The sequence below is a fragment of the Lycium ferocissimum genome, chromosome 11, assembly GCF_029784015.1.
Source record: "Lycium ferocissimum isolate CSIRO_LF1 chromosome 11, AGI_CSIRO_Lferr_CH_V1, whole genome shotgun sequence".
NCBI classification, from domain to species: Eukaryota; Viridiplantae; Streptophyta; class Magnoliopsida; order Solanales; family Solanaceae; genus Lycium; species Lycium ferocissimum.
This window is the reverse complement of record NC_081352.1, coordinates 46,647,972-46,669,634: the sequence shown is the minus strand read 5'-3', so window position 1 is coordinate 46,669,634 and position 21,663 is coordinate 46,647,972. Positions and strand designations below refer to the sequence as shown.

The 21,663-nt window shown below is 34.1% G+C and overlaps 1 protein-coding gene across 1 annotated transcript; it reads right to left on the bottom strand.

Moving 5' to 3' along the window:
* Positions 1 to 8,612: 8,612 nt before the first annotated feature.
* Positions 8,613 to 10,241, bottom strand: LOC132038418 (uncharacterized). Its single transcript, XM_059429090.1, has 3 exons — positions 10,121 to 10,241; positions 9,926 to 10,034; positions 8,613 to 9,327 (listed from the first exon to the last, which is right to left on the bottom strand). Exons 1-3 carry the CDS (start codon positions 10,239 to 10,241, stop codon positions 8,613 to 8,615), a joined length of 945 nt encoding a protein of 314 aa, XP_059285073.1.
* Positions 10,242 to 21,663: the final 11,422 nt, after the last annotated feature.

Below are 21,663 nucleotides of genomic sequence, written 5' to 3'. Positions count from 1 at the left end.
TTTGGTCTAACCGAACGTGTAGTACTATTTGAGCATCTTAAAGTTTTCGATTCTATGTGTTGTTGTTAGAATAGCTACTAACTATGATAATATGCCTATCACTCCCTCCTTTATTAGGCGGTCTTTCATTGTAACAAATTGACTTGTTTGTTTGGGCTGCTCACACGTTGCCACAAAGTTTTGTTTGGTCCGTCTTTGCCGATGGTCAGAATTTATGGCAAGTTTCTTGGTTCTTGTTATTCTTATTTCATTGCTTCTTGTTGCTATTTGGCCATCTTGGATTGAGCGGAGAAACATTCATATATCATCCATTCTCTCATTTTGCAACCTTTGATTATACCAGAGATATGGTCGTCAAAGGTATTAGGGTGTGTGTTTGAATAAGGTTGTCAAGTGAACACTAATACCTTTGAATATGACTAAGACTATTTGCGCATCTTAAAGTTTTCGATTCTATGTGTTGTTAGAATAGCTACTAACTATGATAATATGCCTATCACTCCCTCCTTTATTAGGCGAAGCTTGACTTGCTTCTTTAACTGCAGCCTTTGTTTGGCTGGTGGTGTTTTCGATGGCTGTCATTGGCTGAAGTGGAGAAACATTCATATAACATCCATTCTCTCATTTTGCAACCTTTGATTATACCGAGAGATATGGTTGTGCCATAGGGTGTGTGTTTGAATAAGGTTGTCAAGTGAACACTAATACCTTTGAATATGACTATGACTATTTGCGCGTCTTAAAGTTTTCGATTCTATGTGTTGTTAGAATAGCTACTAACTATGATAATATGCCTATCACTCCCCTCCTTTATTTGTCTTTCTTGCTACGGGCTTGTTTGGCTATTTGCCTTGAGTCTTGCGGGCTGCCGCGGGTTCTTCTTAATTATTTCTTCCTTTGGCCTTTCAGCTATTTTATTGCAGCTTCGGTCACTGGCTGAGCGGAGAAATATTCATATATCATCCATTCTCTCATTTTGCAACCTTTGATTATACCGGAGATATGGCTGTCCAATACATTAGGGTGTGTGTTTGAATATGGTTGTCAAGTGAACACTAATACCTTTGAATATGACTAAGAGTATATTCATTTCTAGTCTTGTCATCATTAGTATGTATGCATTGTAGAGATTAAATTCTTTTATGAAAGCTTTTCTAAATCATTTTTTCCTTATCAATTTTTTGTAGGTGGTGAAATTGAACAAGGGGATGAAAGAAGTGAAGATACGTGATCGACTAAGGAGGATTGGGTTAATTTTTTGGAAAATTGAAGACTTCGTGTTCCACCTCTTGAATGGTCAAACATTATCTTGATATTTTGCTTTTATGTATATTACTTGACCTCTTGGATTATTATTTTGGTATGATCGATGTTGGATCTTGTATTAGTATTTTGGTATGATCGATGTTGGATCTTGTATTAGTATTTTGGTATGACGCTCTGATCTTGAATTATTATTTTGGTATATACGATGTCGAATCTTAGATTATTATTTTGGTATGATGTTGGATCTTGAATTATTATTTCGTTGTGATGTCGGATCTTGAGTTATTATTTTAGTGATGTCGGATATATACGTGGTCTATATGTGTTAGCCCTCTATAGTCCGTTGCGTAGCACCATAATATCCGTTGCAGTAGCATCATAATACTCGTTGCAAGTAGCACCGCAATAATCACGGTAGCCCCATAATATATGTTGCGTAGACCTACAATACCCGTTGCTGGCAAGAGAATTCTAATAATTGTTGCAATAGTCCTAAAAATAATCGTTGCAATATTATATAGGCGTTGCATTAGCTCTATAACAACCGTTGCAATAGGGAAGCAAGTAGTTGAATAGTCGAAATGAGCGTTGCAATAGCGTTGAATAACCGATGCAAAAATCTATATTGCAACGGTTCATATCTCGTTTCGTAGATACATGATCGTTGTAATAATCGTGAAGAGCAAACCGTTGCGGTAGGATAATATATTGCAACGGTTTTTTACAAACCGTCACAATTAACCGTCACAATAGACTCATTGTAACGCAAGCTCGTTGTAACAGTAACTAAACCCGTTGCATTATCACTATAGCAACGGGAAAACAAGCAACTGCAACGGTAACGGCACCGTTACCATAGACCAAATTTCTAGTAGTGTTTAGCTTTTGATCTCGTTTTAAAAAATTATGTGAAAACAGTCTTCGCGCTAAAAGTTGGAGTTCAGTTATTGACTAATCACCAAAAAACTTGTCTTGCCACAACTCGTGGCATATTGCTAGTAGTTTTGATGTATCGGCCTGTTTGCCACAATTTTGAGTGAATCGCCAGGATTTTAGTACAAAATTTGTTATAATTTTGAAATAAATTGTTCAGAAATTATGGCAAATTACCATGAGTTTCTGAAAGATGAGTTTGAGCCCGTTTGGCTTAGCTTATAAGTTTAGCTTTTTTGAGTGTTTAACTGACCAGCTTATAAGCCATTTTGTCCTTAAAATAAGCCCAAAAAAATGAGCTGGCCCATTTGGCTTAGCTTAAAAAAGGGAAAATGACCTAATAATACTATTTAAGACTCTATATTACAAAACATAAGTATATTTTTTCTTATTTACAAAACATACCAACTTAATTACAAAACATAACGGATCTGAAAAAAATAAAAGTGCACCCTTCCCTTCCTTTTTCCCCATTCTCTGTTTCATCCAAAATAGACACCCTTCCTTTCCCTTTCTCCCCGTTCTCTGTTTTCTCCGAAAACTCCACCGCCCCACCCTTCTCTTCCCTTTTCCCCTTCTCCGGCGTCTACTTTGGCGAGTTCACGCCACGCTCGATGGCAGATCTAAACAAACACTATTTGAAAAAGCGCAGATCTAGAAAAATGCAAATTTCAAAAAAAAATACCGAGAGAATGGAGCCATCAAATTCCATTCTTCAATACATATTGGTTTGCCATGGAACCAATTTCCACATGAAATTTCTCCAAACACTTCAAATCTTCGCCTGATATACCATCGGAGGAACCCTATACTTCTGATTTGAGTTTTGACTTGGTGTTGGAATTTTTTAATCTCCTATTTTTTATCGATCTGGAAGGGAAAGGAGAGGGGTTGGAGTCTAGCAGAGAGAGAAGGAAGATAGGGTTAAATTGTTGACCATTTGCTCATTATTAGGTCATTTTCCCCATTTTGCAATCTAACCAATATGATGCCTTTGCCCAGCCATAGCTTGGCATTCGCTACATACTTGCTACAGTGTTAAATTTGGCAAAGCCCAAGTAAACCTGATCGGAGTTCAAATATCGTCTCCTATTCTGGACATTATTTTGCCTCTTCCATCTTAACATGAACATTGTGAAAATTGATAAAATAACAATCAATGAAAATTTATTTGCTAAATTAACTATATGAAAGTTGTATACAATGTTGTTATAGTACAGTTGTATGAAATTTTCAAAAACCTAACATGAATTTTTTATAATTTCTGTACAGTTATATACATATTTCATAATGTTTCTATACAATTTTCATATACGAAAAATATGAGAATTCTAAGTCTTGAACGAGATATACATATTTCATACACAAAAAATTGAGCGAAATTTTTAATCCTTGAACGAGATATACATATTTCATACACAAAATTTTGAGCGAAAATTTTAAGCTTTGAGCCAGATATACACATTTCATACACTTTTCATACACAAATTTTCGTACATATTTTGCAAGAAATCTATTGGTATGTTTTGTAAACTAGAAAGTATCATCATATTTTGTAAATATACTCTATTCTTATGTATATATAGGTTATTCTCCCCTTAAAAAAAGCAGCTTATAAGCTGAAGCTGCTTTTTTTAAGCCCATCCAAACAGGCTCTTTGCCAGAAGTCCTTGCAATCACAAGGATTTAGTAAAAAAAAATTATCGTAATTTTGGACAAACTGTAAACAATTCCTCCCGGTTATCAGAAATATTTGAGAAACTTCACCAAAATGTTTTAACTTCAAAATTGATCCAAATTTACCCATTAACTCTAAATTTGATATTTTTAATATAAATCTCAGTAATTTTCAATTGTTAGGTTCACTCAAACCTTAAAAACTCAATAGACCATGTCTTCTTCAACAATCAAACTCAAAAATTCAATAATAACGTTTTTCAAGTTTTTTCAAATAAATCAACCACTAATTAATAGATAACGAGTCTTCAATTTTATGTAGCACATAAAAAAAATGGGAAATAGAGGAAGCAGGAGATGAAGTAGGAGGAGTAGGAGCACAAATTTTAACGAATATCTATATTTGTTGAACTTCTTTAATATGATAAAACACTGGACATCAATCCTCAAAGGAGATACTAATGAGGTTCCCGATAAATATTCGATCAATCCAATAAATATCAAATGTCAAAAAAAAAAAAAAAAAATCAAGTCTCACAAAATTAGTTTCAATTGTGTGAGGTATAAAATAAAATATTTCGAATGTTATCTATATATATATAGATTCGCCAATTGATCATAAGAGTCACATATCTCAATTATTGGTGCAGAGAAATGAGTTTTCCAATAGAAGACCACAGATTCTTTTCTTAGCATTGGCTATAACAACTGCTGCTTTAATTTTCTTCCTCTCTTTTTCTCCTTTTTTTGTTTGGTGCAATGAACCCAAATAGAAAAAAGGAAACATCATGTCATTGTGAAAATTGCTCAGTATTCCAGCTATGTCGGAATGTAGACCAGAAGAAAGAAAAGCAGTCAAGACGAGTATTGATTCTTCATATATAAAGGCTACAATATTTTGATATATTTAATATTTGGAAGTTCTAAGTTTCTACTTTTTTTTTTTTTTGGTCATGAAAAAGGTGTAGGGTAAACCAAAATTTCTACTCCACTTTCTATTTATGCGCATTAACGAGAAAGTATCCCTTTCATGTACTTTTCACCAGTATAAAATGGATATTTTTTATCAACAATCTCTTAATGACTAGTCAAACTTGGTATTATAACTTCCATCTAGACAAACTTCGATGATAATTACGTATTTCATATCGTTCCTAAATGTAGCCTTCTCGATTCATATGTGATTGTAATTGCTTCTTCATTGTTTTTCCTCCCCGACAAAAAGAGATTAACTTGTTTTGTCTCCATAATATTAGAAGAGGTATTGATTTGTTGAATACCGTGTGAAGCGGAAAGAAGAAATAGTGATGCTTGGAGTTCAAACCTATAATGGTTGAATTCAAACTATAGTTGCTGGTTGGATCCTAGTGCTTTTAATAAATTTATAAAGTATAATATTAGAAAGCAATTTAAGATTACTAGAACAATTGTGTTTGATTTAAAAAAAAAAAAAAAAAAAAAAAAAAAAAAAAAAAAAAACTAGAACAATCAAAAGAAATTAAAATAAGGGAGGTGAAAGTAATATTGTAAACTGCAAGGAAGGTTAGTGTGACCAAATAAAATGTGGAGTGTATTTCGATGATCCATACAACGAGCTATTGAGCTCCTTTTATAGTTGATAATCACCAGTTTTAAGCTGTAATTTCTATCCTAATAATGGATAATAATAGACAATAAATGCTGCTTTAATTCTAAATTATAACGTCTACATTGAATCTGAACCAGTCATGCAACGTTAATCTCCCATTAATGACCCGAGACAACTTCCTCGGAAGGTTCGCTCCGGGCTTATCCTGGAATTCTTATTCCGATCAAACCAAATGACTAAGCAACGTTTTACTTTCAACTGCCACGTGTTCCATTCCCATTGTGCCACTACATTAGCTAACCAATCAGGATAAGTTACTACCCTGATAGATCCTATATTCAATAATTTCATTACCTCTTCTTTAACAAACTTGTTGTTGTAGTGTGCTATGGGCTGTTACACCCCGTATCTTAGAACTAAGGTTAGACTCATATCATTAGAGTTTTAGCGGAAAAATTGAAGGTTTGAACGTTTTGCGAAAATGGTTGATAGGCCTACTTGGGCGTTGATAACTCTTTGATTAGTTGGGAATTTGGGAAAGTACCCTCAATGAAAGTTGTAGTACGTAAAAATAGCTTTCTAACGATATAATGACTGTGCCAATCAGAGATCGGAGCAAGGAGATATGATCGTCTCAATATGGCTAATAGTAAGGCGTTTAAAAGTCTATAGAATCGGCTAAGTTTTGATACGTCTGCCTTCCAGTCAAATTTCGTGAAAATCCGTTGGGAATTTGAGGAAACTTAAAACATGAAAGTTGTAGCCCTTTGAAATAGATTTCCAACGGTATATTATGGGCCTTGAACAGAGCTATGTACAAGAAGTTATGCCTATTTTACCGAACACTGTACAGAACCGATACGTGTCGCGCGTGTGGGCGCTTGCGGGCGCGTACGATGGCTCCGCATCGCGGGCCGATGGTGCAATCTGAGTATTTACCTGCAGAATGTCGCGCGATGCCCGTGCATCGCGGACCCATCGCGCAAAAGGTCGGGTTTCGGGTCAAAATTCGGGATTTCGCGTTTTAAGTTATATTTAAGCTTGGGGTTTATTTCTCTAACACCCCATTCACGAAAAATCACCCTAAATCCATAGAGAACAAGTCCCAAACCTCAAGAAAACCAAGGTAAGCCTACTCTAATTATTCCAAGTCAATTCTAATACATATCCTTGTAATCTAAACAAGAAATCATCATTCCTAAAACTAAGGTTTTCAAGAAAACCATCTCAAAGTTCAAGAATTCAAGATTTTGGAAATCCTCTTCAAAGCTCAAGTCTTTAATTCAAGTTTTGGAGCGACTAAGGTATGTAGAGTTACTATCTACGCGGGAACATCATTGCTTCTTCCCCACGCCTCATAATCCATAAATTATGATTCTCTACTAAAACTAGGGTTTCTATACCATGCTCATGATAGCCCTAGGTCCATGTCCATGATTATATTATGTATGAATTGTTATAATTCCATCATTGAGTTCTTAATATTTCTTTATGATTATTGAGAATCCGTCCGTAATCCATGAAAACCCATATCTTGTATTCCATGGGTTCTTGCATGCATGTTTTTGAATAAAAATGCTTATTTCATGAATATCCTACATGTCTACAAGATTTCATGCAATTGTATTTTATAACTATGTTCATACCATGACTCAAGATACATACGTTTAAATACAAGTTATTTCATGAAACCATGTTTACAAGTTATTTCATGAAACTATGTTTACAAGTTATTTTCGTGAAATCATGATTACAAGACAAGTACAAGTTAATTCACGAAAATCATGGGCTTCTTAGCCAACTATATTATGTTCATGTTTTGGGAGTTGCACGACCACCGAGAAGGCTCGGATAGCTCGAAACTACGTAGCCACCGTAGGACAAGGATCGCTCCGCCAGCTTAGACGATACCTTAATTTTACACCGAACGGATCCATCGTGCATGTTACCACCTTATACCCTCGGCAAGGTATGGGGCTCGCCGGGTCCGGCGAGGTACCAGACTCCACGTACCCACGTGGTGATATCACATGGTCGGTTTATGAAATGCTCTCCCTACTTATCATGTTTTACTTATGTTACATATATATGTACTCATGCTCATGCTCATGCTCATGCTCATGTTCATGTCCAGGTTTTCAGTTTCAGTTCTTATCATGTTATTTCATGTCCCATGTTATTTCATTCAGTTGCTTTACATACCAGTACATTCAATGTGCTGACGTCCCCTTTTATTTGCCCGGCCCGGGCCCGCATTTCACGACGCAGTGCCGATATGCGGACGACACATCCGCTCGCAGGGACGCATTCGTATCGCCTTATCGTGAGCCCCATCTCATTCGGGTTTAGTCAATCTTTATTTTATGATTAGTTATGCATCTAAGGGTACCGGGGGCCTTGTCCCGCAAGTATGTTTTCCACCGACTCATGACAGAGGTTTCATAGACTAGACAAGTCGATTATGTTATGTCGACATTCGGAGTCGTATAGCTATTTTGGCTCATTCATGTTATTTCCGCACTCATGTTTAAACAAGTATTTTTATTAAGTATTATGACTTACTACGTTTTATAAAGGCTCATCATGCATTCACGTTATATTCCGCTCATGTTATGCCTCATGATGATTCAGCAAGCCATGTGGTTCGCTCGGTCACATGCAGTAAGGCACCGAGTGCCGTGTTTCGCCCAGGCCATGATTCGGGGCGTGACATGCGCCTCCTCTTCTGCTTTACCAGAGAAAACCTCGAGTCCAAGCTTAGTTTATGGGTAAATCCCTGTCGTGTCTAAATGGGACCAAGCAAAACAATCAATACTATCTTTAAGAAATCTAATAAAATCAAGTCTAAGCTCCGGGGATAACCCGGTGCCCAGGTATACCTTCCTTTCTAGCTGCTGATCAAAAAGAACAACTTGCTCCAGTTCCTCTATGGTGGATTTTGTGGCGTCCGATTCATCCGGGACTACGAATGACCTAGGCACTCCATAATTTTCCACTTCTTCAGGCTCTTCAACGTTCGACTCAGTGACTTCCACTTCTCGTGAACCCACAACCTATGCAACTGTCGAACCGACTTGTTGTAATTGTTATTTTGCTTCAGTTTCAATCCCTTTCTCATTTGTTGAAGCTGATTCTTCCTTGTCAAGCTCTAGTTTTTGCTTTTATGTGATTCAATAGCGAACATTCCTTTTGCTGCCGATTGCTCACCCCGAATTTTTCCAATTCCATTCGGTGTAGGGAATTTGAAAAGCAAATGCAATGTCGAAGGCACTACCTTCATATCGTGTATCCAAGGCCTTCCAAAGATCGTATTGTAACTCATATCACCGTCAATAACATAGAATTTGGTGGGTTTGAGCATTCCTCCCGCATTGATTGGTAATATAATTTCAGCTTTTACCATCTCACTTGCCATGTTGAACCGATTAAGCACTCTAGAAGATGGTGTCAGTCCGTCCAACATCGACAATTGGTCCATCACTTTCCACCGGATGATGTTTGTTGAACTATCCGAATCAATCAAAATTCGTTTAACCCAACAATCCACAATCATAACAGAGATTACCAAGGCTTCATTAGGTGGAAGAGTAACGTCATCTGCATCTTCATCAGTGAATACGATCGCTTCTTCTTGGACAAAGTTTCGCAATCTCTTCTCCCGTGTTATTGAGAATTTCGTCATTTTCGTGATAAAAGGAGTTCCCGCGATCTCGGTTCCTCCCATTATCATGTTGATCACCTGACTAGGCTCGCCCTGATCAAAATGTCTGCTTGAACCCTTGCTCTTTCCATAACCATCTCTGGCTCTATTACTCAAAAATTCCCTCAAATGTCCCTTCTTTAACAACTTTATGACCTTATCTCTAAGGTGACGACAATCAACAGTTCAGTGCCCATGGAAATCACAAATCAATTTGAATTTCTCTTACTGGGATCCGTTCCTATGGGCTCAGGCCACCTGGTATCGTCAATTTTTTCAAGAGCCGCAACCAGCCAAGCCGTATCGACGTTGAAACAATAATCCGACTAACTTTGGTTTTCAACACCGTTGACTGAGACGGCCTTTGATGTAAATTTGTCATCATCTGAGCTGCTTTTGTCGAAGCTCGCTCTCTCGAACTGGTTACCACAGTTCTTTCCATCCCCGAACGGGGCCTCTCTGATCGACCGTGAGGCTGATATCTTTCTTTTCCCAATCCGGAGCCATAATTAACATTTCTTCGTAACTTGTCATGGTTCCGACTCCGGCCAGTTGATCCAGTCGGTAACCCGATCATCCTCCACTTGAATTTTTGATTCATACCTGTTCTGAAATCTGCCCAAGTTGTAGCAGGAAATTCCAATAGGTTTTCTTTCAATTTTAACACGGCACTTGAACTTTTAGGGTTTAACCCCTTAGTAAATGACTCCGCTGCCCATTAATCCGGGACAGCTGGCAATAGCATACATTCTCTTTGGAACTTTATAACGAATTCACGAAGCAACTTAGAGTCGCCTTGGGCAATCTTGAATATATCCGATTTTCTTGCTGACACCTTCTTTTCTCCAGCATGTGCTTTGATAAAGGCATCTGCAAGCATTTCGAAAGAATGAATCGAATGCTCCAGTAGCAGAGAGTACCAAGTCATTGCCCCTTTGGACAATGTTTTGCCAAACTATTGAGTAAAACAGATTCAATCTCGTCCGGCTGCATATCATTTCCTTTAACAGCACATGTGTATGATGTCACATGCTCCTGAGGATCTGTGGTCCCATCATATTTGGGCAGATCAGGCATTTTGAATCTCTTCAGGATCAACTTAGGCGCTGCGCTTGGTGGGAATTAGAACTGCACATATCTCTTCAAATCCATTCCCTTCAGTACCGGCGGGGCTCCTAGAATCTGTTCTATCCGAGAATTAAATGCCTTAAACTCTTTTTTGTTCCGATCCAATCGACTGTTTAATTCTTTCGCATTCTTTTCTAGCCTATTGGAAAGGGCCTGTGTATTGCATAATGTCCAGCGTCGTTTTGTCACCTTGGGTATCATTGCTGCTTTCTCCGTGCTCAGCATTCGCATTGGGTAGGTTTATTCCAGCATTATTCCTTCTTGCTTGCAAATCAGTAATAGCTTTTTGCTGCTTTTCCAGTAGCTCCAGGATCTTTGCTAACCCTGGATTTGTAGCCGCCACTTCTTCTTTGCGTTCATCCTTGAGAGTTAATCATTTCTCGTATGTTTGGATCCATAAGGGGAAATCTGGGCTTGATGATCCCTCGCCCTGACTTCTCCTGTTGCCGCATCTCTTTCTTGTGCATTAACATTGTTCAATACTCCATCAGCTTGATTTTCAGTGTTTGTCATTGTCAAAAACTACCTGGTAACAGGGATTAAAAAGTGATAAGTAAAGTAATTAGAACAACAAAACAATATCACAATTATCCTTAGCCCCACGATAGGCGCCAAACTGTTTACCTTAAAAAATGTACAGTTAAATTTGTTTGTGGTTTAAAAGATAGGTGAATTGATTTGTTATGAATAGTGCTTAAATAACTGATAACAAGTAAGAAAACAAGATTAATAAGACAATATAAAATAGAAATGGTATAATATAATTGAGCCTGAGCTGATATGATCCCCGGAGAAAATTCTTTGATAAGTTTTCCTTCGGTGGAGCACTTGTACGCCTAGGCCTTTTATAAATAAATGGTGATCCGGAACAAAAGAATAGTAAAACTATTCAAATTGGAAGAACTGGATTGTATAATTGAGTGTAAGAAAGTGTATTTCGATGATCCATACAATGAGCTATTGAGCTTCTTTTATAGTTGATAATCACCAGCTTTGAGCTGTAAATCTATCCTATTAATGGATAATAATAGACGATAATGCTGCTTTAATTCTAAATTATAACTTCTGCTTCGAATCCGAACCGGTCATACAACGTTAATCTCCCATTAATACCCGAGACAACTTCCTCGGAAGGTTCGCTCCGGGCTTATCCGGGAATTCTTATTCCGATCAAATGAAATGACTAAGCAACGTTTCACTTTCAACCGCCACGTGATACTAAATAAGAAAAAAGGTTAATAAAAAATGGTCTATTTTAATATGTTGAAGTCATCATGTCAAAAAAAAAAAAAAAAAAGTATCCCATATACCAACTTTTTTTTTTAAAACTATATTTCACAGGAGTATCGATTAAAAGTCTTTAATATGTATTTAAATTTTTTATTTTAAATAAAGAAAAATAAATACTAAATTAAAATCTTTCAGAATAATATTTAAATTATTTTACAGATTAAATAATACTAACTGCCAAATGAACCTTGGTAATGTTTCATAAATTGACATTCAAAAATACTTTTCTAAAATTTTATTTTAACAAACAAAAAATTAAAATAAGTAATTTTTGACAGCATGATTAAACATGCTCTAGATGCATCTAAAATAACTTTCCCTGACCTGCTTCATGCTTTTCTTAAACGGTATGTTTCATTGGCTAGTGCATTCGCTTTATTTCCGTTACTCACTCCGGACTATTTTACTTGTCGTCCTTGCCAGTAAAAAATGATGCAATTTAAATTATAATCTGTTATTTATAAGATTGTCTTAATTTACAATTTACTCTTGATCAGCCAAAAAAATTGCCGTAAAATAATAATGTTGCGGAAAGAGATGTTTGAAAAAAGAAAACTAGAGTAACAACTAACTTTTCTAATGTAAGATGAAAGGAAAAGGTTCAAATTTTATCATTTAACTTTGTGAAATATATAGTTTAAATTTGTCTTTCATTAATATTGCGGTTACATATATCTAATCTCTCAATCAAATATGCTCTTATTCATCATGAAAATGTTGCATCTAAGCAAACAACTGAATATACCAAACCGCAAAAATTAAGCAACAAAAAAAGCAAATTAGTGGGGAATAACTTAGCAACACATGAGCCTTTGGTTTTACAAAGGAAGGTGGTCAAGCTTATTTTTGAATTATTTGAAATTGTCTAAATTTATCTCCGAACTTTACGAAATTATGCAGATTTGATTTTTCTCTGTTACCATCTATCATCATATATCAATATCCATCATAAATTGATGAAAAACACCACATGATCACCTTAACTCACCACCATTTCACCTTAACGGCACACACCGAAAGACTACAAAAAAACCTACCTCATTCAAACGATCTCTTTCATGCCTTCTTGTTTATTATTTTTCCCCTATCATCAGTTTACAGATCCCTGTTTTTTTACCGTCACAATATTGTTGCAAATTGTATAGAAGTAGTGATGTGTAACTAGGTTTATTTTAGTATTAGGAGGTGTGGAGCTATAATTGCAATCTGAGAAAGATTGGTGATAGAGTAGTGTTTACGAATTAGTTCTAACATAAATCGAAATCCAATTTGGTGGTGCAATTGATCGTTGTTTAATTTAATTTTATTTGAGATGATTTGACGTTTGAGTGCGATTAATTTGAGCTTGGGGAATAGAGACAATAGAGACTTAGTCATTAGAATTTCTCATTGTTGAAGTGCTAATGCCAAAACAATGAGTCAGTGAACCCCTTCTTCAAGTTCAGGAATATATTTGACATTCTTTCTTTGTAAAAAAGACCTATGTATTTGAAAGCTTCAGGCTTTAATAAACAAGAGTATATATATATTTGAACCAATCTTATAACGACGAAAATATATTCGAGCCCAGTTATTAATGAAAGATAATTTTAAACTATATTTGATAAAATTAGGAGAATTTGGTTCTTTATAAAAAAGAAGAAGTAAAACTAAGAAGTGGATGGTTTTTCGTGTAATAACAACCGCTCAGTGTGATGCGAAGGCAGAACGATGAATTATAAGTACACACTTATTTATTTACTATATAAACAATAAACGAACGGTGAAAGTACCTAGAGTTCTATTATTATAAAAAACTAACGGTCAACATTGAATCAATAAATAAAAGCAGTAATAGGAATGATGTGATTCATGCATGACGAGGCGCGCACATTAACGGCCGTTTAGCGATGGAGACGGGAGGCAGGCGTAGGTCCTCCTCTCTTTTCAAGTTGCAGACAAAACGAGTAATGTTCCTGTGCCTGTGCTCGCCCTACCTTCTACCTCCAACCGCAGACCTACCTCAGTTCATACTCCAATTGATATCACATTTTTAACGACAACAACAGTCACGTAATTTTAAGACTGAGGTATGAGGAGGGTGCTGTGTACTCAACCTCATAGATAGATCTAGGATTTTTATAATACGAGCGCACCACTAAAAAAAAGGAGGGAAAATGTATCGAGTGAGAAATGATCCCTACTCCTTTAGGTAAATAACTTAATATTCAACAAAGTTTACCATTGGACCTTTTTAAAGCGCTAGCGCCGGCAGATAATATTATATTAATTTTAAAAATACATACATAAAATACCTAATTTTGTGGAGAAACCATGAGTTCACGTGCATTGCAATTAACCTAATAACGTAACTCTACCTCTGCACGGCCTTACCCCTACCTTGTAGTGGCGGAGCTAGAAATTTTGATAAGGTTGTTCAAATGTTGACGAGTATATAATTTTTTTCCAATGAATGAGTGCAACGAATTTTTTTTTTTTAATATCATCACTGCACACCCGCCTAAAAATTTATGGTCCATTTGAGTTCGCAAGTTATTCTTGATAAATTTCATTGCTAGAAAACTCTTACGGTGATTACAGTATCAAATGACAGCAATAACAAACAACAACATACTCAGTGTACGTAATCCCACAAGTGGAGAACAACAAGGGGCATTCCGAGAATGTTACAAAGTGAGAGATAACGACTAATTAATCTTCTTTAAAAAAAAAAAAAAAAAAAAAAAAAAAGGGAACAAAGTTGGATAAGTAAAATGTTCACAGAAGCAATTAAAAAAGAAAAGAGAACAAAATAAGTGGTAGCTAAGTTGCTATTAGATCTCGTTATCTTCTTTTTAACAATGCTTCTTCTTCTTTTCTAGGAAATAGGAAGGAAAGAAGAAAGACTAAAAGCGCTTCAACAAATGAGTCCAATGTAACTCCAAACCAACATAGGAATAAACCAAATGCAAATCATAACTCAAATACAAATAAGTTTAGTCGGAACATGGAAGAAAATAAGTGCAAATACAAATCAACCAAGTAACTTCAGACATTGTTTGTATGTTTTATTTTAAAGAAAGAAAATGACCGGCATTTGATGCAAGCTTTAAACCGTGACTTTTAGGTAAAACTGAACACCCTTTACCTCTAAGTTATCTATCTCAATTATTTTAAGGGTGTTCAAAATTTAATTTATATCCAGTTAACTATAATATCTAATCCATATACCAGTACCATTTTCCAGCCAAGGGTGTGCAGGTGACTACCCTTGGCCATGAGTGGCTCCGCCACTGCTATCTTGTGGAGGTAAAGAGGTTGTTTTCGATAAACCTTTAACTCAAACTGTACATGGTTTCAATCTCGAAAATGAAAAGCACTACATAAATTGAGACAGACAGGGTAGAGTTTTATGTATTAATGGTGTAAGAAATTATTTATTATTTGTACAATAGATCACTTGAAATGCACTCCTTGCTTGTGAATATATTTAAAGACATTAATTGGTAATCTAAAATAAATTATATGTAATTTGTTATAATAGATTAAATAAGATTGAGGGTGGTAAAAAGTCTATAAAAATATTAGTTGCAAATCATTATTCATTTTATAATTAGTCTATTCATCATTTTTTATTTCAACTTGAAATAAAGAATTAAAAATAGAAAGTTTGACTTTAGAAATATTTCAACTGAAATTACGAACAAAACTTCAATTTTTTTTTTCTTCCAAAAACAATCATAACTAGACACAATTTCAACTTTCAATATTCGTAATTTTTAACTTCAACAGAACAATCTCGGAACGTGTGGTCGATCATTGTGTCCTTTGGTACAAATATTAGCAATTTTATTACTGAAGAGTTAATAGTGAGATGTTTTAAGAGAGACAAAATATAATTTAGAAAAATTCGTTTATGATTAAGATCAAGTATCTTTTAAGGAGTATATAACAATTTAAAAGTCAGAAAATATGGTCGACCAAAAGGGAATTGTTTCCTTTTTCCGTAAGAAACTTTACCACTAGCTCATATTCTCGTCAAACGCCTTTTATTTTCTTGGTAACTAATGTGAATAATTAGTTAATTACTATACCAACAAACAAAGCAAATTACACCCTAATTAAAGAGCATCCTACCCCCTCGCTCCCCCCCCCCCACACCCGACCACTTTCCAGGAAGGGTATCAGGAGTAGAAAGACCTCAAATCAAAAAGACTGGTTACAAAATCCTTTGTATCATTGTGCTGTCAATCACATGCCTTTTAATCAATGCTTTTTCTTAAGAAAAAAATCCATTTTTTGACACCAAAACAAACTACAACCATTAAATCATCTTTTGAATGATAATCTTTGTCAAATTGATTTTAGGTGTTAGAATATTAGACTAGCTGGTCTTGAGTATTCTTCCACTAATTGCGTCTTGTAATGCTTTAAGCTTTGAAACTTAAAAAGATAGGAGTAACTAAAACTTTAAATATTTTATTATCAAAAACTCTATTTGCTTTACATATATATTTTAATAGATGCAACTTGTTGACTGTCATAATCGTGACTATAAGAGGAAATGAAGTTTCAAATGGGACATGACAATAGATTGACTAATTACTATCAACAATAATTGCTCTTTTACGATAAATTTTTATTCCGCTTCTTTTCCAACCTTATAAAATGTAAACTTTTTCAAAAAAGGCAAGAAAGGGAACAGAAACATTGTTCCTTTCGTTTCAAATTAGGGCTTGAAGTTTCCATTTCGTGTTGTCGCCAAAAAAAAAAAAAAATTAAATGAATTATATATGCATCAAGTATATATAACTGATTGACCATACTGCAATCTGCAGAGAGCAAAACAATCCATTGTCCAATTATGGTAGCAACATATAGAAGGCTGTAATATATAAGTTTGTAGTTCCTTTTACGGTAGTCTTTAGACATTTTAGAGAGATTAAGATTACATATTAGTATATTACTGCAGAACCTGGCTCTCCGGTATATACTGTTGCTATTTGATACTCCCATCGTTCCAATTTGTTTAATATTATATTTTGATTAATTTAGAACGAAAAAATATATTCTTATATTTAAAAATAATTATTTTTTTATTTTTATTTTTATTTTGAGTGAGGTACCAATATATAGCGGCAACAGTAAAAATGTATTCGACACTAGTATGCAAGTGGAATGACCCAACTAGACATAGTCAATTCGAACCATTTTGTGGTCTTAGAGGAACCTGATAAGAAGAGGCACAAATACCAAATTTGAACACTGATGAATAGGAAAAGATTGCTCAGGACTAGTGCTCGGCAACAAAGCCGAGAAAGGTGTGGTTAAGGAGAGAACTCCCAAGAAGACTAGTGCTTAATGTGGCTCGTAAAAGCGAGGATCTGGAAGAGAGGACAACTACGGCCCAAGACTTGTTTTGTAATAAACAAATGACTTCATGACTCCTATTACGTTTCTTTTATTTACTGAAATTTCTTGTTCCCACAACCCTGATACCGAGACCCGAGATAATCTCTCACAAGGCACACAAGTCCCTTAGTCTACCTCATGTAGGTTTTGATTTTTTTTTTATTGGCTTGGTGGTGCTTTTCTTCCTCCACAAATAGAAGACAGAAAAATAATGTTTATTCCTAATGAGAATTAATATGTTTCAGATTCAAAAATTTCAAAAGTTATATAGTAACACCAATATTTAGGCATATTTAAAATTACAATTTTTTAATTTCATTGAATCAAACTATATCAAACAAATTAAAACGGACGGAGTGATACATTATTCTTTTTGAGCAAAACAACACTAGTGACCCACAGAGACAAAAGTTACAGATGAACCAAAAACAAAGCTGCATGATTCTTGAATTCATTAAGTAGAGTCCAATACATAATGATAGACAGCAAAAAGGATATATTATAAAAAGGGACCTTATAAAAATCGCAATTATGATTTATGTAGTCCACAACATAATGGAAAAGAGAACATTCCAAGGAATATGCTTTTGCATAGTTTGCATTGTAGATCGTTAGGAATACAAGGCCAATTCGCCACGGCTTATTCCATGTCCGTACATTCACGCGACAAAAGCCTAAGCCAATAAAAAAAGTGCCTTTCTGTTCCCCTTTTATATCTTTTTTTTTGCCCTTTTGAAGATTCGAATATTCATCCTTCTTTATCTTTTCTCCTTTTTGTCCCACCATTTATTTTACTATGGGATATTTGTATTTTCTGTAATTTTAATTAAACTCCTTTTTGCATAAAGAAAGATCATCTAATAGATTCCACTCCACTACTAGGCCACTTATCGTTTGGTTTAATTCACCCCTTCGCAAGTAAGTTGACTCCTCACCATTTAAAAACTTTGGTTTAATATCTTTTAGGGTTTCATTTAATTACAAGCCGATCAATTAAGTAAATCTACAACAACATCATCACTACACCAAAAGAGGCTTTTAGTGACAATATATTTTCCTTTTAGCGTGATATTTACCACCAAAACATTTACCAAGAATTGGTTAATGTCATTAGATCAAGTCGCTAAAGCCTTTAGCGGCATTTATTGTTAGGGCTAAAGTTTGAAATTGCCGGTAATAATTGATTCTAGAATATAATTAGCGGCAATTAAGTTATTACCGCAAATTAATTGCCGCTAAAAGCATATTTTGTTGTAGTGATCCCCATTGTAATTCCACAAGTGGGTCTGAAGAGGACAGAGTATACTCAAACCATACCTTTAACTTTGGAGATAGAGCTAGAGGTTGTTTCCGATAGACATTCGGCTAAACTAAAACTAAAAGCAAATGAAAGTAGTTCGAAAAAAAGTAAAGGCAATTATGAGAAAACCATGGTCAATTAAGTAAATCTATGTATACTATTTTAAAAGTGAAATGTTGAATAACCAGAATGCTCAAAGAAAGGACGAATCATTTTACGTACGAACACTATTCTTTTAGTATTGCTTTTACCAAAATAAATAAATTTATCTTTCAATAAATGATAAAGTTATACCCAATTGTCTCTCACTATTCTTTTAGTACTGCTTTTACCAAAATAAATAAATTTATCTTTCAATAAATGATAAAGTTATACCCAATTGTCTCTCACTATTCTTTTAGTACTGCTTTTACCAAAATAAATAAATTTATCTTTCAATAAATGATAAAGTTATACCCAATTGTCTCTTAAGCACTTGTTGTACAAAATATTGTAAATTACAAATGTTTTTGTGATGTTAATGTTCACATTGAAACTTTCAGAGGACTTTACTCATGTATCTACAAACAATTACAATTCGAAATTAACCACATGCATAATGCCGCAATTGATGGGTTGTCAATTCCCTAAGAATACGTAGTAAATAATTATTGGTCCGCAAATATTTTAAAGGAGCAAAGTTTCACTTGAATTTTGCACCATTGTTGGAAGCTACGTGATTATCTATTGGAACAACATAGTAGTAAAACTAAGGATGGTTTCTGCCTTTAGTGATTTCGCTAAATCTGATCAACAATTCAGCATTTGTCATTTTTAGGAATTTGTAATTTGTTCTTTAGATTTTATTTTAAAATTCATGATGAGACACATATTATACTTATTTATTTGGTTCTTAAAAAGTTTATGTTCATTTGATACAGCGTATACACACATGACATGACGTGCCCAAACACTAGCTAGTAAGATTGAACAAACAAAAAGGTTCTGATAACCTTAGCATCATTCGCCAAATACAGGCTTCTCATTCAATTGTAGGGATAAATTTGGTTTGTCTGAAAAGAATGTCGTGTCCCAATTAGGATACTCACCATTAGATTAAGGCGTTGTTACCTCTTTGGCTCTTTTAGCTATTACTAGTCTCTATAAACGTGCAGTTGCACTTTATTCTCAGTCAATCTCAATCATAATAAATTAGATAATGGAGTATTATTTATTTTATTTAATTACCTATATTAAATTAAATAAACTTATACTAAATTAACCTAACTAATATACTCTTTTATTTAATTGATTGCATGAGAATCTTCTTTAATAAATTCAAAACCCACCATATTATTTAAAAATTAATTTGATGAATAAAGAAAATATGAATAAGTAAGAAAAATAATACAAATATACAATAAATATTACCTCTTCATCCACAATTATCAACGGTATACGGAAACCATCACCACTTGCGTTTTTATATCCTATTATCGGTCTTCTTTTAATGACCAATACCTTTATTACCCATTGAACATCGGACTTTCTAAGATTATTTATAGGCACATATTCATTTGCCAAATCTGATTCCATTGCTATTTTCAAAACACTTGTAATAATTACGAAGAAGTTTCAAAACAATATCTACTCTAAATACAAATTAATATTTATTATCTAATATGATATCTAATAATTTCTAAAGAGGAGAGGCAACTTGTACTGGCAATAGCTATTGACAGTTGGCAAAGTGGTAAAAGTATAATAGTAGAAAGAAATAATACCTTTCGAGAAGTATGCCAAAAAATTATGATGGAGAATGTGTGAAACAATGGGGTTGTTATAGACGTATTTGACTCCCATCAAATTAAATTGTGAGTACAATCCAAATAGAAAAGGAGAAGAAGATCAACCGAAGTAGGATTAGGAATTTAGTATAGTAGACGTTGTAAAACTCGACTATTAGATATGTCAATTGAAATATGATTAGTAATTGAAAAAAAAAATTATTAGTAAAGTCAGCTATAAGGTGGGTTAGTTGAAATAGGATTAGTAATGAGTTTTCAGGAAAAAAAACGGATTAGTAAATAGTAATGGCAAAGGTGGGTTAGTTGAAATAGGATTGGTAATGAGTTTAGTAACGGCTGGGAGAATAGAATTAGGATTATTAGTAATTAAATGTTAATAGTAATAGTAAGGGTATAAAAGTCGTTCAATATTTGAAGGATATTTTGGTCAACCAACATTTATATTCAAGCTTTTAAAATAACTAGTCTCTATGAACGTGCCTCACACGTTATTCCCTGTCAATTTCTCAAGTAAGGTAATGTTATTTGAAATTACATATTATTTATGTTATAAAGTATAAAAATATTGTTTGATCGTATCCACTTAATACTTCCCATTAAAATCTTATTTTTGATATATATCCTTTATGTTTTTACCTACATGAAAAGATATGTCATGACTAAAATAACCCATGCATTAGGAATTGAGCTATATAGTAACCATATACTTTATTTATTTTATTAAACTGAAAATTGTTACTACGCAAAATTAAAAGAATAACGACCATTTGTTTGCGGAAGAAGTCAAATATGTTTTGATAAAAATATATGTGGTAGCATGTTCGTCCATAAATAATTCACACGAATTATGGGGAAAAAAGTTTCACTCATCATATGTGAGAACTCTTAGTTTTCCTATCCCAACGTACTTTACCAAGTGACACAAAATATAAATCCTCGTGCTACTATCCTTATCTTAATATATAGAATTCACGCGCAACTTCTTTTTATGCCTAATATATCCTCGCACGTGTAACGCCTAAAATTATTATAAAATTTAAATCTAAAGACAACACCAGAGCTTGATAGATAGAAATTACCTATTATTTTGTCCTCCACTGAATATTACCACTTTTAAAAAGAATATTTTATTGGACCTTTAGTTACCCACAACACATTCCTATTCAAATTGAGAATATGTGAGCTAAAAGTTTTCATAACGCCATGGTTCTTCATCAAATTTTTTTCAACAGGTAGTTATCTATTTTAACATATATCGGTCAAATTCAACTTTTTGTTTTCGATAAAATTTCTTTACGTGTATTTTTAAGATCAGTTCCATTTTTAAATCTAAGTTATTCAAAATTTTAAACAAAATCTTCAATCCAAAACAAGCAATTAATGGAGATATGTTCTTAAACGCTTAAGCAAATCACCTCAATTTTTATACTAAAAAGTGATTAATTAGTAATTACATCATCAACAACTATTATGTGTATTATTAACCTCTATAGTTTCCTTAGTGCATTTTAAAATCTTAATAACTATACCATCAGCAGTACGTTATTTACAAAACCCAAACATTAGAAGAAGAGAAGAAAAACAAATTCTACTCCATATATTA

Bases quoted from the DNA above. Each gene is read 5' to 3' on its own strand.
- LOC132038418 (XM_059429090.1), bottom strand. From the start codon at position 10,241: ATGCCTGATCTGCCCAAATATGATGGGACCACAGATCCTCAGGAGCAT. The intron at 10,035-10,120 runs GTTTGGCAAAAC...AAATGCTTGCAG, and splicing joins TGAATCTGTTTTACTCAATA to ATGCCTTTATCAAAGCACAT. The intron at 9,328-9,925 runs GTTCCAAAGAGA...TCGTCACCTTAG, and splicing joins CTTCGTGAATTCGTTATAAA to AGATAAGGTCATAAAGTTGT.